Below are 12,600 nucleotides of genomic sequence, written 5' to 3' on the forward strand. Positions count from 1 at the left end.
TCTCTACTTTGTGGTAAACCAGGTTCTTTTTCAATTTCTGGCTCTTCCCTTTGGAGGCCCCAGTTATGGCTTTACTTCAAACCTATGGGGTCGTGATTATTCCCTACATGGATGAGATTCTTATCAAGTTTCCTTCCTACTCGGAGAACCTATAGAGTCTACAGGTTTCAGGTGGATTCTCAACAGGTCGAAGTCCTCTCTGATCTTGGCACAATGTCAATGTTTTCATGGGATTTTGTTTGAAACAGCTCAGGCGAGGGTATTTCTCCCAGAAGATCAGAGATCAGCTTTTCAGTCCAGCATCCATTCCCTGAGATTGCCATTGAGAAACTTCCTATGCTTCTGCACGAGCATCCTGGGCAAAATGGTGCCAGCCTTTGAGGCATTTCCATTTGCTTATCTTCATTCTAGACGCTTGCATAGTGCCCTTCTTTTTTGCTGGTACAGAACTGTCCTCTCCTTGGATCTGCTGGTCTATCTACCTTTTCTTTTCCGCCAGTCTCTCGGTTGGTGCTGAACTTCACCTCTGTTGTATCAGGGCCACTCCTTCTGATTCATTCAGTGGAAGATTCTGGAAATGGATGCAAGCCTCCTTAGCTGGGGAATAGTTCTCAGAAAGTTCTCCATTCAAGATTGTTGGAAGAAGCTGGAGGACCTGTCTCATCTTGGCAGCACTTTTTTTCAAGTTCGGATCCAGTCAGACAATGCCACAACATTGGCATACATCATCCATTCATGAGGAACTCTAAGTTTATTAGTCTTGGTAGAGATTTGGATTGGGCAGAGACCAGAGTGCAGTAGGTTTCAGTGATCCACAATTGGGCACTGGACTTTATAAGTTACGAGGGGCTATCCACAGGAGACTGGTTGCTTCATCTGGAAGTCATCAGCCAGATTTGTTTTTTGTTCCAAGGTTAGTGGCCGAGTCTCAGGACCCTCTGGCAATTGTATCCACACTTTGGAAATCTCTTAGCCACATTTATCCCTGCCTTATGGGTTTCCACCACTGCCCCTCCTACCCAGGCTATTCAAGAAGATCAAGATAGAGGGGGTTTCTGCCATCTTCACCGCTCAAGACTGGCCTTGAAAGTTTTGGTGCGTGAAAGTGGTCAACTTCCTCTCATTGAGTTTCCTGGACTGTCCAGATGTACTTTCTGAGGATCCCCTCTCTTCCATCAGAATCCTCGATGGCTCAATTTAACAGCATGGCTATTGAATAGCAGTGCTGAATGCATCAGGCCTTTCTGATCCAGTTATCCAAGCTATGATCAGGGCACAAAAAAACTCTTTGTTATGTATATTGTAAAGTGCTGCGGAATACGTTGGCGCTATAAAAATAAAAATTATTATTATATTATTATCTATCATTATATTCAGAAGGCCTATTTTTGCAGGTGTGAGTCCAACGACTTTACTCCTATGTCTTTCTCCCTCTTTTCTCCTTTTTGCAGTCAGAGCTGGAGGTGGGATTGGCTTTTAGTTCCCTCAAAGGCCAGGTTTCTACATTTCCTGTCCTATCCCAGAGAGATCTGGCTTCCAAGCTTCAGGTCAAGACTTTTCTTCAAGGGGTGACCAACTGAAAGTCGCTGTACGCGCCCCTCTTGAATCCTTGGGATCTAAATCTTCTTTTGAACACTCTTCAGTCGCTGCCTTTGAGCCAATCAGGAATTTCTCACCATTCTGTCTCTCCTGTAAGGTGGCATTACTTCTTCTTATTATTTATTTATATAGCACCATTGATTTCATGGTGCTGAACATGAGAAGGGGTTACATACAAAATATAGGTATCACTTACAGTAAGCAAACTAACAATGATAGACAGGTACAGAGGGAAGAGGGCTCTGCCCTTTCAGGCTTAAATTATACAGGATGATGGGGAAGGAGACAGTAGGTTGAGGGGGTTGCAGCAGCTCCGATGTTGATGAGGCGGAAGCTCTGGTGGTAAGGAGGCAGCGTGGTCATGACAGGCTGTAAGGTATCTTGAAGAGGTAGGTTTTCAAGTTCCCTCTGAAGGATCCAAATGTGGCTGATAATCGGATGTGTTGGGGCACAGAATTCCAGAGGATGGGGGATATTCGGGAGAAGTCTTGGAGGCAATTGGGAGAGGAGAGGAATGAATAAGTGTGGAGGAGAGAAGGAGGTCTTGGGAGGACAGGAGATTATGTGAGGGAAGATATATTGGGATATTCATTCAGAGATATATGGAGGAGAAAGGTTATGGATGGCTTTGTAGGTCAGTATTATTCGTTTGAACTGAATATGCTGGGGAATTGAGAGCCAGTGAAGAGATTTGCAGAGAGAAGTGGAGGAGTAGCAAGGAGAGAGATGAATTAGTTGGACAGCAGCGTTAAGAACAGACTGGAGAGGTGCAAGAGTGTTCGCTGGGATGCCACAGAGGAGAATATTCCAGTAGTCGAGGCGGGAGATGATGAGGGCATGCACAAACATTTTAGTAGATTGAGGGCTGAGGAAAGGATGGATTCTGGAAATATTTTTGAGTTGAAGGTGACAGGAGGTGGAAAGAGCTTTAATGTGTGGTTTGAAGGACAGGGCAGAGTCAATAGTTACACCGAGGCAGCGGATGTCAGGTACAAGGGAAAGCGTTATGCCGTTTATTGTGATAGATAGATCAGGTAGGGAAGATATGTGAGATTGAGGAAAGATGATGAGTTCAGATTTGTCCACATTGAGCTTGAGGAAGCGAGAGGAGAAAAAGGAGGATATGGCTGATAGACACGCTAGGATGCAGGACAGCAGAGAGGTGATGTCTGGGCCAGAGAGGTAGATCTGAGTGTCATCAGCTTATAGGTGATACTGGAAGCCATGGGACTTTATGATTTGTCCCAGGCCAAGGGTATAGATGGAGAAGAGTAGGGGTCCTAGGACAGAGCCTTGACGGACTCCAACAGAGAGAGAGTGGGATGAGGAGGAAGTGTGGGAGTGGGAGACGCTAGATGTGCGGTTGGAAAGGTATGAGGAGATCCAGGATAGGGCAAGGTCTTTGACGCCAAAGAAAGAGAGGATCTGTAGTAGGAGGCAGTGGTCAACCGTGTCGAAGGCAGAGGACAGGTCTAGAAGGAGGAGTATAGCGAACTGTCTTTTAGCTTTGGCAGTAAGTAGGTCGTTAGTAATTTTGGTCAGGGCAGTTTCAGTGGAAGGATGGGGACGTAAACCAGATTGTAGGTTGTTGAAGAGCGAGTTAGATGAAAGGTGAGGGCAAAGTTCAGTGTGAACATGCTGCTCAAGGAGTTTGGAAGCAAATGGGAGCAGCAATATGGGGTTGTGGTGGTTGAACAATAAAGACTTGCCATGTTTGATAGATCTTATTTTTGAATTGTGTGGCAAAGTCCTCAGCAGAGATGAGGGGGGTCAGAATGGGCAGTGGTGGGCGGAGGAGGGAGTTAAAAGTGTTGAATAACTGTTTGGGATTGTAGGTTAAGGAATTCCTTATAGCAATAACCTCCATCAAGCGGGTTTCAAAGCTGGCGGCCCTCTCCTGTTACTCTCCATTCCTTATTCTTTACTTAGATCTTCTTTTCTTCCTAAGGTGGTTTCTGCATTCCACCTTAATGAGGACATTGTCCTTCCCTGCTTCTTTCCTTAGCTCCCTCATCGTTCTGGAGAGCTTGGCAGAATCTTGACATGGTCCAAGCTGTGCGATGCTACTCATATGTCACAGTCCCATTTAGACGTTTCGATGCCTTATTTGTCATTCCGGAAGGCCTTCGCAGAGGCCTGCCACTACCATTGCTTGCAGGATTTGACATTCTGGACGCATATCAGGTTAAGGCCAGAGCACCTACATTAAGGGTTTCAGCTCACACTACCCAATCTGTTGGAGTCTCCTGGGCCATATGTCACCAGGCATCTGTTCTGCAATTCTGTAGGGTGGCTATTTCCTCATCAGTCCATACTTTTTCTAGGTTTTACAGAGTACATACCTTTGCATCAGTAGACACAAGTCTTGGTAGGAAGGTTTTGCAAGCAGCAGTTGCTTGGGTGGTTGGCTGAGTGATGAATATTCTTTCTGAGGTAACATTATTATTGTTATTATTATTGCTATTGCCCATCCCAGGGACTGCTTTAAGACGCCCCACTCTCGTAGTCTTCATTGGGAGAAAGTGCATCCTCCCTTGTTTACCCGTTCAAGTGCATATTTTCTGTATGTTGTTTTTCTCTTTGGGTGGTTGTTCTTTCCTTTTGGTCTGTTGCTTTTTATACTGCTTTTTTGCCGAGTAGGTTGTTGCCAATAGACTAGGTGTAGTCTACTGGGGAGGATTCAACTTTTTTTAAGGTGTATTATTAGCGACAGTCTCCGGGTGACAGCAGACTTCGCCCATGATTTCTGTGTCCCCCAATGAAGACGACGGAAAAGTGATTTTACGGTAAGTTCCAAAAAATCATTGTCTGCTTGTCTAATCCTTCCAAGATCTCCCCTCCATCTTCCCAAGATCTCCTCATCTGATTTTCCCAAGATTTTTCCCTTGCGTCTGCATTTGAAACTCACTACCCATCTGACTCTCTCACTCATCAAATTTAAAAAAAAAACTGTAAATCCAACACTTCACAAAAATTGTATAATCCGCAAAAGCCTTGTTTCAATCACAAACATTGGGTTCGGGCAAGAAAATGCTGATAGTGTAGGTATGGCTTATTAAAGTTTGTTACAGGGAACACCTATACAATACATTTCATATACTATTCAATGATAACTTTTTGGGTTTTGCTTCTTTTTCTTTTAGCTGACATACCTGGCATTTTTAATGCTGTACAGCTATGTGGTCCTGGTTAAAATGGAAAGTATGCCTTCTGTGCAAGAATGGATTGTGTTCTCATTTATAATCACCACTTCTGTGGAAAGAGCACGGGAGGTGAGTACGCGCTGGGATCTTTAGTTCCCCACACATATGGCCCATTAGGTGGTGCATATGGAACTTTTTAATACTACTGCGTTACCTTGTATGCTGCCCTTTAACTTGCTGTAAAACATTGCTACTAATATACTCCCTGTTGTCAAGTCGATTCCTCCAGCCCATTTACTGGGTATTTATACTGTATAGTTTCATATATATTTCTATTTTTTTGTAATTGAGTATGTAATGTTTTTAATATATTACTTAATAAAATATTATGTTTTAATGAGAATTATGAACTCAATGGCCTCCGTATTTTGTAAATTGCAAGATGAGTCTCTCTATTTGATAACAGGGCACAAGTTCCTTTTGACATAATAAACTAAGAATGATGGTCTGGAATTTGTACTATTTATATTTCATATTTTCGTAGGACACACACTGTTTATGAATAAGGTACACACTTATTCACAGTGGTAAGTTTATGTGGTGTGGCCTCATAAGTATGGTGGTCAGGCTCAATACTGTCATTTCAATATGCTTATATTATATTGTCATTGTATTAAGACCTTCTGTCACTGATTCCTTTAAAAGTTCCATACCTTTACATGCAGTATTATTATTGGTCTAAAAGTAACACAAACATCAAAGACACCTGAACAGATTCCCATTCTACACCACTGTGATAATTTAGTCAAAGTTATAAAGGGAAGCCATGACACTGTGGAGCTTTACACCAGAAATCTGGTGTTAAAGAATTACTGGTTCTATTTCTCCCACACCGCTCATTGCCTGGCACAGTGCAATGTTGTTTTATCTTTCCAAAATCTGTTCAATAGCTATACTATGCTATTTAGAAAATAAACTTCCATTATATGCACTTAAATGTAATATAATACAATTTACTTATTATGTTTCTTTTTTTCCCACACAAAAAACATTCTTGTACTTTTTGTGTTCCAGATTTTTATTTCAGAAGCTGGAAAAAGTACTCAGAAGCTAAAAGTTTGGCTTCGTAGCTACCTCAATGTTAATGAATTCCTGGGAATATTGACTTTCTTTGTGGGGTTTTCTTTGAGATTTGGTTCCATAAATGTCACAAATGACTCCACTGAAGACTTAGTGTTTGTTGCTGGAAGATTAATATACTGTCTGAACACAATATTTTGGTTCGTAAAGTTATTAGACATATTAAATGTAAATCAAGACGCTGGACCATATGTTTTCATGATTGGAAAAATGGTAAGATTTTGAGTAGTAATCTCAAGTTTGCATTACTTTTTAGTTAAAATTTGATGAAATCCATTGAACTCTCATAAGAAGTTGGGGAGGAGGTATAAGTAATTAATTAAATAAATAGGATTAAATGAGTTCTCAGAGAATAGTAAACTAAAATAAATGTCATAAATACAATTTTAGTTACTTTTAATTAGAAAATCATACTTTTGTCTCGTGAGGTAATCATTAAGATTTAAAATAGGCGCCGTTTTGTTACACTACAGAAACCTGTCCTATGTTGAAAGGACAGGACCATGTGAACATGTGCAGTAAGAAGATCCTCTGCTGCTGGGTTGCGGATGCCTGCGCTGACATAACCAGGGCCGGCCCGAGAGATTACAGCGCCCTAGGCGAAACTATTTTGTTGCGCCCCTCTATTCTTGGCAGTAGATGAAAACTTGGGATATAAATTTAGGAGCAAAATAAACCACAACAACAATGATCAATTAACTCTCTCCTAACTCTTTAATCTTCTGAGAAGTTGTATAGGACAAATATATACAAAGTAATCAATAACACAAAACAAAAACGACCATAGGTAATTAAAATTTTTGTTTCCTTGCCTTTTTTTTTGAAAAGGATGACACTAAGTCACCGAGATTAATTTGTTTAGCAACTTCAGATTCTATCGAAATTGTTGCCAACCCAACCAACCTCTCTTGCGTCATATTTGCCCTTAAATATGTTTTAATTAGCTTTAGTTTTGAGAAGCTTCTCTCTCCTGAGGCCACGGACACAGGCCGAGTCAAAAGAATTCTTAGAGCCACCACCAGGTTGGGGACACTTTCTTTCAAGTCAGATTTAAGCAAAAGTTCAAGAACGTCTTTTGGTGATGAATCTTCTGGAACACGTCTTGACATTGCCTGCAGTTCACCACATAGCTCTATGGCATCGATGTCTTTTACTTCGTTGTGTGTAAGAGACTTTTCCAGAGCTTTACACTTATCCAGAACAAATTTGCTTGGTTTTCCCTCAAGTGAACGGATGTGGTACAAAAATCCAAATTTCAATTCCATTTCTTTCAGCTGAGTGAACCGCTCATCAACTGAATTTATAGCAGTATCTAAGATCGCAAAGTAAAAGTTAATTTTGAAACTCTGTTTCTCATCTCTTATGGGCTCATCTTTCCCTTCATAAGAGAACTGTCTGTTTTTTTTCTTTAAACATTTTGGCGCAGAACTTGACTCAAAATTAGCTGGTATGCCAAGCTCTTCTGTGATTTCCCTCGCATCAACTAACAGCTTCTCAAACTCTTCATCGCTTCTTAATGATTGCAGATATTTCTTTATTTTGTCAAGGTGTTGAGAAGCAGCAGCTAAATCGAATTCTTGTAACTTACTTGTTAAATTGATTTCGTACAAAATGTTGAACCATACTAGAACTGATGTAACAAAAGAAAAGGTTCCAACTTGTTTAGCAAGACCTTGAGCTTCTAGCCGGGAGACATTTCCAGAGCTTCCTGTGAGACTAATATTTTCTGCTATGTCCATTAGGGCATCATGGACTTCGCTCAATTGGTAATGGAGGTGGGCCAGAGCATCAATTCTACTTTCCCACCTTGTTTCGCTTAGAGGTTTTAGAGTCAGAGATGGCAAATGACGCACGATTACTTCCCAACGCTGAGTTGACGAAGAGAAAAATACGTAGAGATTTTGAACTAAAAAGTTGTCGCTCCGAAACAACATTTAGCGGCATCGTTGACGACTAAGTTTAGAGAATGGGAGCTGCAAGGCACAAAGAATGCACGTGGGTTTATGTCCAAAATTCGTCTTTGTAGTCCAATGTTTTTTCCCTTCATGTTGCTCCCATTGTCGTAGCCTTGCCCTCGTAAGTTGTCCACAGAGAGCGACAGTTCTTCAAATTTGTTCAAGACAGTGGCTGTCAAACCACCTCCAGTTGTATCAGAAACAGGAATGAATCCCAAGAAGTGCTCTTTAATTTCAAACTTTTGTCTTCTGATGTGGAAACGAACCGAACAATGATAGTCATTTGTTCAACATGAGACACGTCAGAAGTACAATCCAGCACTACAGAAAAGTATTTCGCAGTTTTGACATCGTCAAGAATCTTTTCCTGAATACCATTACTTAGCAGTTGAATCATCTCATTCTGTATTGTTTTTCCCAAATAATGTGCATGAATCTCTTTGTCCCGGATTTTCCGATTGTGCTCACACATGACGGGATCGAACATAGCCAAATACTCCACAAATTTCAAAAAGTTCCCATTATTAGATGCAAACAATGCATCATTTGATCCACGGAACGCTAAGTTTTGCGTACCTAGTACCCTCACTAGAGCTATCAACCTTTCTAAAATTTGATGCCAGTATTTTTCTTGCTCTTCAATTTTGCGTAAGTGTTCTTCGCCAATGGTCTTGTTCATCTTAAGTCTATTTTCGAGTTCCTTCCATTTTTGAAAGCTAATCATGTGATCTTTGCTTTTTTCGTGGCTGGCTAAAATAGCAGATATGTTTTTCCAGTCATTTACACCATCAGTACCTAAGGCTGAGCGTTTGATGATTCCTAGTTGAAGTGATGAGTCTGGAAACAACGTGCAGCAAAAACAAAAAACTGAATTTTTCTGAATAGAATACGTTAGCCAATTGCGTTCAAGACTTTCACCATTGACAAGACGACGTTTATAGCGAACACAAGAAAATTTTCTACGATTAGTGTCCAAAGGAAAATAAAAATCTTTAACTTGTGTGGGGCCGAGTTTTACTACATCTAGGCGTAAGTCATCATTGATTACGGTCCACGTAGCGGGATCGTCCGAATAGTCTTTGCGTAGTACCAGCCACCATGTCAGTACTGGTACTTTGATCAGATCTACCACCAGATATTGATGGTTGTAGTTCACTATTTTCAGCATGAGAAACAAATTCTATTTCCACATTCGATATTTCCGAGGCAACAGAAGCCTGTTGTTCCAACGTTTGGAATTCCGCGTCTTCATTTCTATTGCGTAGATATTTGAAAAATGAGCCTTTGATTTTTGAAAGTGATTTCTCCGCCTCAGCTTTTCTTTTACGGTTCTGAAACCCCGAAAGTTTTTTCTTCTTATCAGCCATGACTCGTTACAACACACAGCATTTACCTAAAAGTTAACGCGCCGATTAAAATTGTTATCTGAACATTATATAATACGATTTTACTTTTAAGACAAAACCACAAATTTCTTTAACAATTTCCAATGTTTCCAATATTTTTGAAAATCAAAACAATATACCTACCTCGCAGCGCCTAACACTTTAGAACCTAGGCCAAAAATTTACTAAAAACCTCCTATTTTCTATTTGCATTCATGAAACCTCATGGAACAATGAATCTAATGAATATACAAAATAACAGCAATGGCTCACATGATAAAGCATGCAAACAGTAGAGACATACCTCGAAAATATTATAATCGCGCGCGCCGATATGCAAAAAACGTAGATACTATCTCCCTTGCCTTAGCTGGCCTGACTGGCAGTCCAGGCAGTCTACGCCAATGTGTCAAAACAGACTCCTCCCACTAGCCGCATCGACTGCTGATGACATCTATCAATATAATCGCCAACTAGTACCTAGTACCTAAAGTCCAAACTACGTATAAATAGGCCATATGGTACACCTACCTTTTAAGTATACGTATTTTTTTCTCTCGGGCGTCCCCTTAGTGTAGTGTGTGCATTTTTGGTTGTTTGCTTTGCCAACGTTTGAAAACTTAGGAGCAAAATAAACGCGCGGGATCAAACACCTGTCAGCAGACAATGAAAACGACTCACGTCCGTAGTTTAGCGCCTCCTTTCTGTGCGTAAATTGAAGCTCAACGGTTTTTCTTTTAAATTTATGGTAAAAAAATGTATGTACACTTTTCTTTCCATCCCTAAAACTTTTTGCCTTTTGAAAAGATTTTTTATAATTTTTTCTATTTTTTCTCTGGTGCCCCCTTAGGGCCGGCGCCCTAGGCGGCCGCCTAGTTCGCCTATACGTTCGGGCCAGCCCTGGACATAACACTACAATAAGTGAGTAATGCTCTACCCCCACTTAGTTATTGCATAGGACCTTAGGTGTCTAACTAACCTGACCTCTGTGAGCGGTCTTTATGCATCTTAGGGCTTAGTTTGAAGCCTTGTGTTTTTCTATTGGTAGTTGGATAGTTTAACGCCTTGGTATACATGCTTATAGTTGGGATGGGGATATGTGAGTTATATATTTATACCTATACCTATTTCCATTATATTCTCTGTTTGGATGTGCACTGTGCACTTTTACATTTATAGCTCCAGCTTTGTGATTATACTGTATGGGTGGGTTGGGGTTTGTTACATATATATATATAAATATACATATCTTCTCCATCTGCTATATATATCTATTTGTTGTGTGTCAGCGCTGGCATCCTTGTTTTGGCTCATTATTTATGTATTTGTGCTACTTTTCTAATGAATATTTTGTCTTTTTTACTGATATGTACTAATAAATTTAACAGCTTTTGGAATAGAATATGTTCGTGCACGTCATCTTTGTCTATATGAATTGTCGTTTGAGACGTTGAACAGAGTTTATGGTCGTAATTTTGATTACCTGCTGTCATGCAGATAACTTTTACTATATAATGTCAAGCTATCTCTAGGTTACAGCAGCTACGAGCATTCAGACAGACAAAGTGGACAGCAGTGTGAGCAGCCTTTTTATACCTCAGTGCCTTAGTATCTCCAGTATTAGGTCAGAGAGGCAGGGTGGACCTCAGTGTGAGCGACCTTTTCTTACCTCAGCACCATGGTATCTTCAGTATTAGGTCTGAGCGGGTGGACAGCAGTGTGAGCAGCCTCCTTTTACCTCAGTACCCCTAGTATCTCCAATATTAGATCAGAAAGACAGTGTGGACAGCAGTGTGAGCAGCCTCTACTTACCTCAGCACTCCTAATATCTCCAGTATTAGATCAGATGGGGTGGACAGAGGTATAGGCAGCCTTATTTTACCTCGGCACCACTAGTATCTCCAGTATTAGATTAGAAAGACAAGGTAGACTGTGTGTTAGCGGCCTCTTCTTACCTCAGCACCCCTGGTATCTCCAGTATTAGATCAGAAAGACAATATGGATAGCAGTGTGTATGGCCTCTTTTTATCTCAACATTCTATCTCCAGCATTAGATCAGATAGACAGGGTGGACAGCAGTGTGAGCTGCCTCTTTTCACCTTAGGACCCTTGGTATCTCCTATATTAGATCAGAAAGACAAGTTGAACCTCATTGTGAGCAGCCTCTTCTTACCTCAGCATTCCTGGTATCTCCAGTATAAGATGAAAGAGAGAAGGTGGACAGCAGTGTGAACAGCCTCTTCTTACCTTTACACCCCTGGTATCTCCAGTATGAGATCAGATCGGGTGGACAGCAGTGTGAGTGGTCTCTTCTTACTTAAGCATCCCAGGTATTTCCAGTACAACCTGCTATACATGAAGAGAGGGTGCTGAGCTTCTTACTGCACACACTCACAGGCATCATTCCTTTTTGCATGCTAGAACAGGTTTCTTTCAGTGTAACAAGACGGTGGGCATTTTAATTATACAGTGATTACTTCCAAAACAAGTGTAATTTGCTAAAGATATTTTGCTGTTCATTTATAATTATATTTCCTTTAGTTATTTATTTCTACTCCTTGAGAACTCTTTTAAGGTAAACTCGTTGTGAAAAAAGTGAAGGGGATTATTTAGAACAAATATAATTAAGAGATGATCCCAACTGATATGAAGACTAAAGAAATCGCCCGAGTAATCATTTGTATGAACGATTTTCAAAACTAATTTGTTTGTTGCTAGTTCTATCTTTTGCAATGACATAAAAAATTAAAAATGTTTCTTTGTAGCATATCCTCTCTTATCAAAAGATGTGCTGCCAACAATAATCTGAACTATATTTTTGGGTGGGTGATTGTCTGAAATACCATTTGTGTGAAAAATCACAATAACATTGAAATCTAACTAAAGAAGCATCGATCAACTTCCTAAGTCGATTGGAGTTTGTTATGGAGAATTTATTTGCCATGTAAAAAGAGACTAATTGTCACTCATAAATAATGTGTTTTGCCGGACTTTCCTTTATCATTTATTTTTAATTATTTTTTTTCCATTTTAGATGTCAAGAATGTTTTTCATTGTAGTTATGATGGGAATAGTAGTAGTATCCTTCGGTGTGCCAAGAAAGGCGATCCTTTATCCTAACGAAGAACCTTCTTGGTCCCTTGCTAAAGATGTAGTGTTTCGTCCATACTGGATGACATATGGTGAAATGTTTGCATATGAAATAGATGGTAAGTTAAGCACTGCACAGATGCATTTTTTCATATGTAAATATAAAAGGAGCTGTCACCAGGTTAAAAATGGCCAGTTTTTGCTCTTATTTTATTCCTACTGCTATCCTAAGTATTCAGTTTTTCATGTTTTGCTTTTTTTAATTCCTCCATATGTTTCCAGAGATAT

At 40.2% G+C, this 12,600-nt stretch overlaps 1 protein-coding gene across 1 annotated transcript in view; it reads left to right on the forward strand.

Annotated features, from left to right (window-relative positions):
* The window catches only part of LOC141166433 (transient receptor potential cation channel subfamily M member 7-like), a 101,820-nt gene that overhangs the window by 66,286 nt on the left and 22,934 nt on the right, over positions 1 to 12,600 (forward strand). Inside the window, exons 20-22 of the mRNA XM_073653104.1 lie at positions 4,743 to 4,871; positions 5,817 to 6,095; positions 12,257 to 12,431. Of these exons, the coding sequence (XP_073509205.1) occupies positions 4,743 to 4,871; positions 5,817 to 6,095; positions 12,257 to 12,431 (583 nt within the window). The remainder of the gene's footprint in view (positions 1 to 4,742; positions 4,872 to 5,816; positions 6,096 to 12,256; positions 12,432 to 12,600) is intronic.

The sequence above is a fragment of the Phyllobates terribilis genome, unplaced genomic scaffold (assembly GCF_046119375.1).
Source record: "Phyllobates terribilis strain yellow unplaced genomic scaffold, ASM4611937v1 Scaffold_11__3_contigs__length_659146591, whole genome shotgun sequence".
NCBI classification, from domain to species: Eukaryota; Metazoa; Chordata; class Amphibia; order Anura; family Dendrobatidae; genus Phyllobates; species Phyllobates terribilis.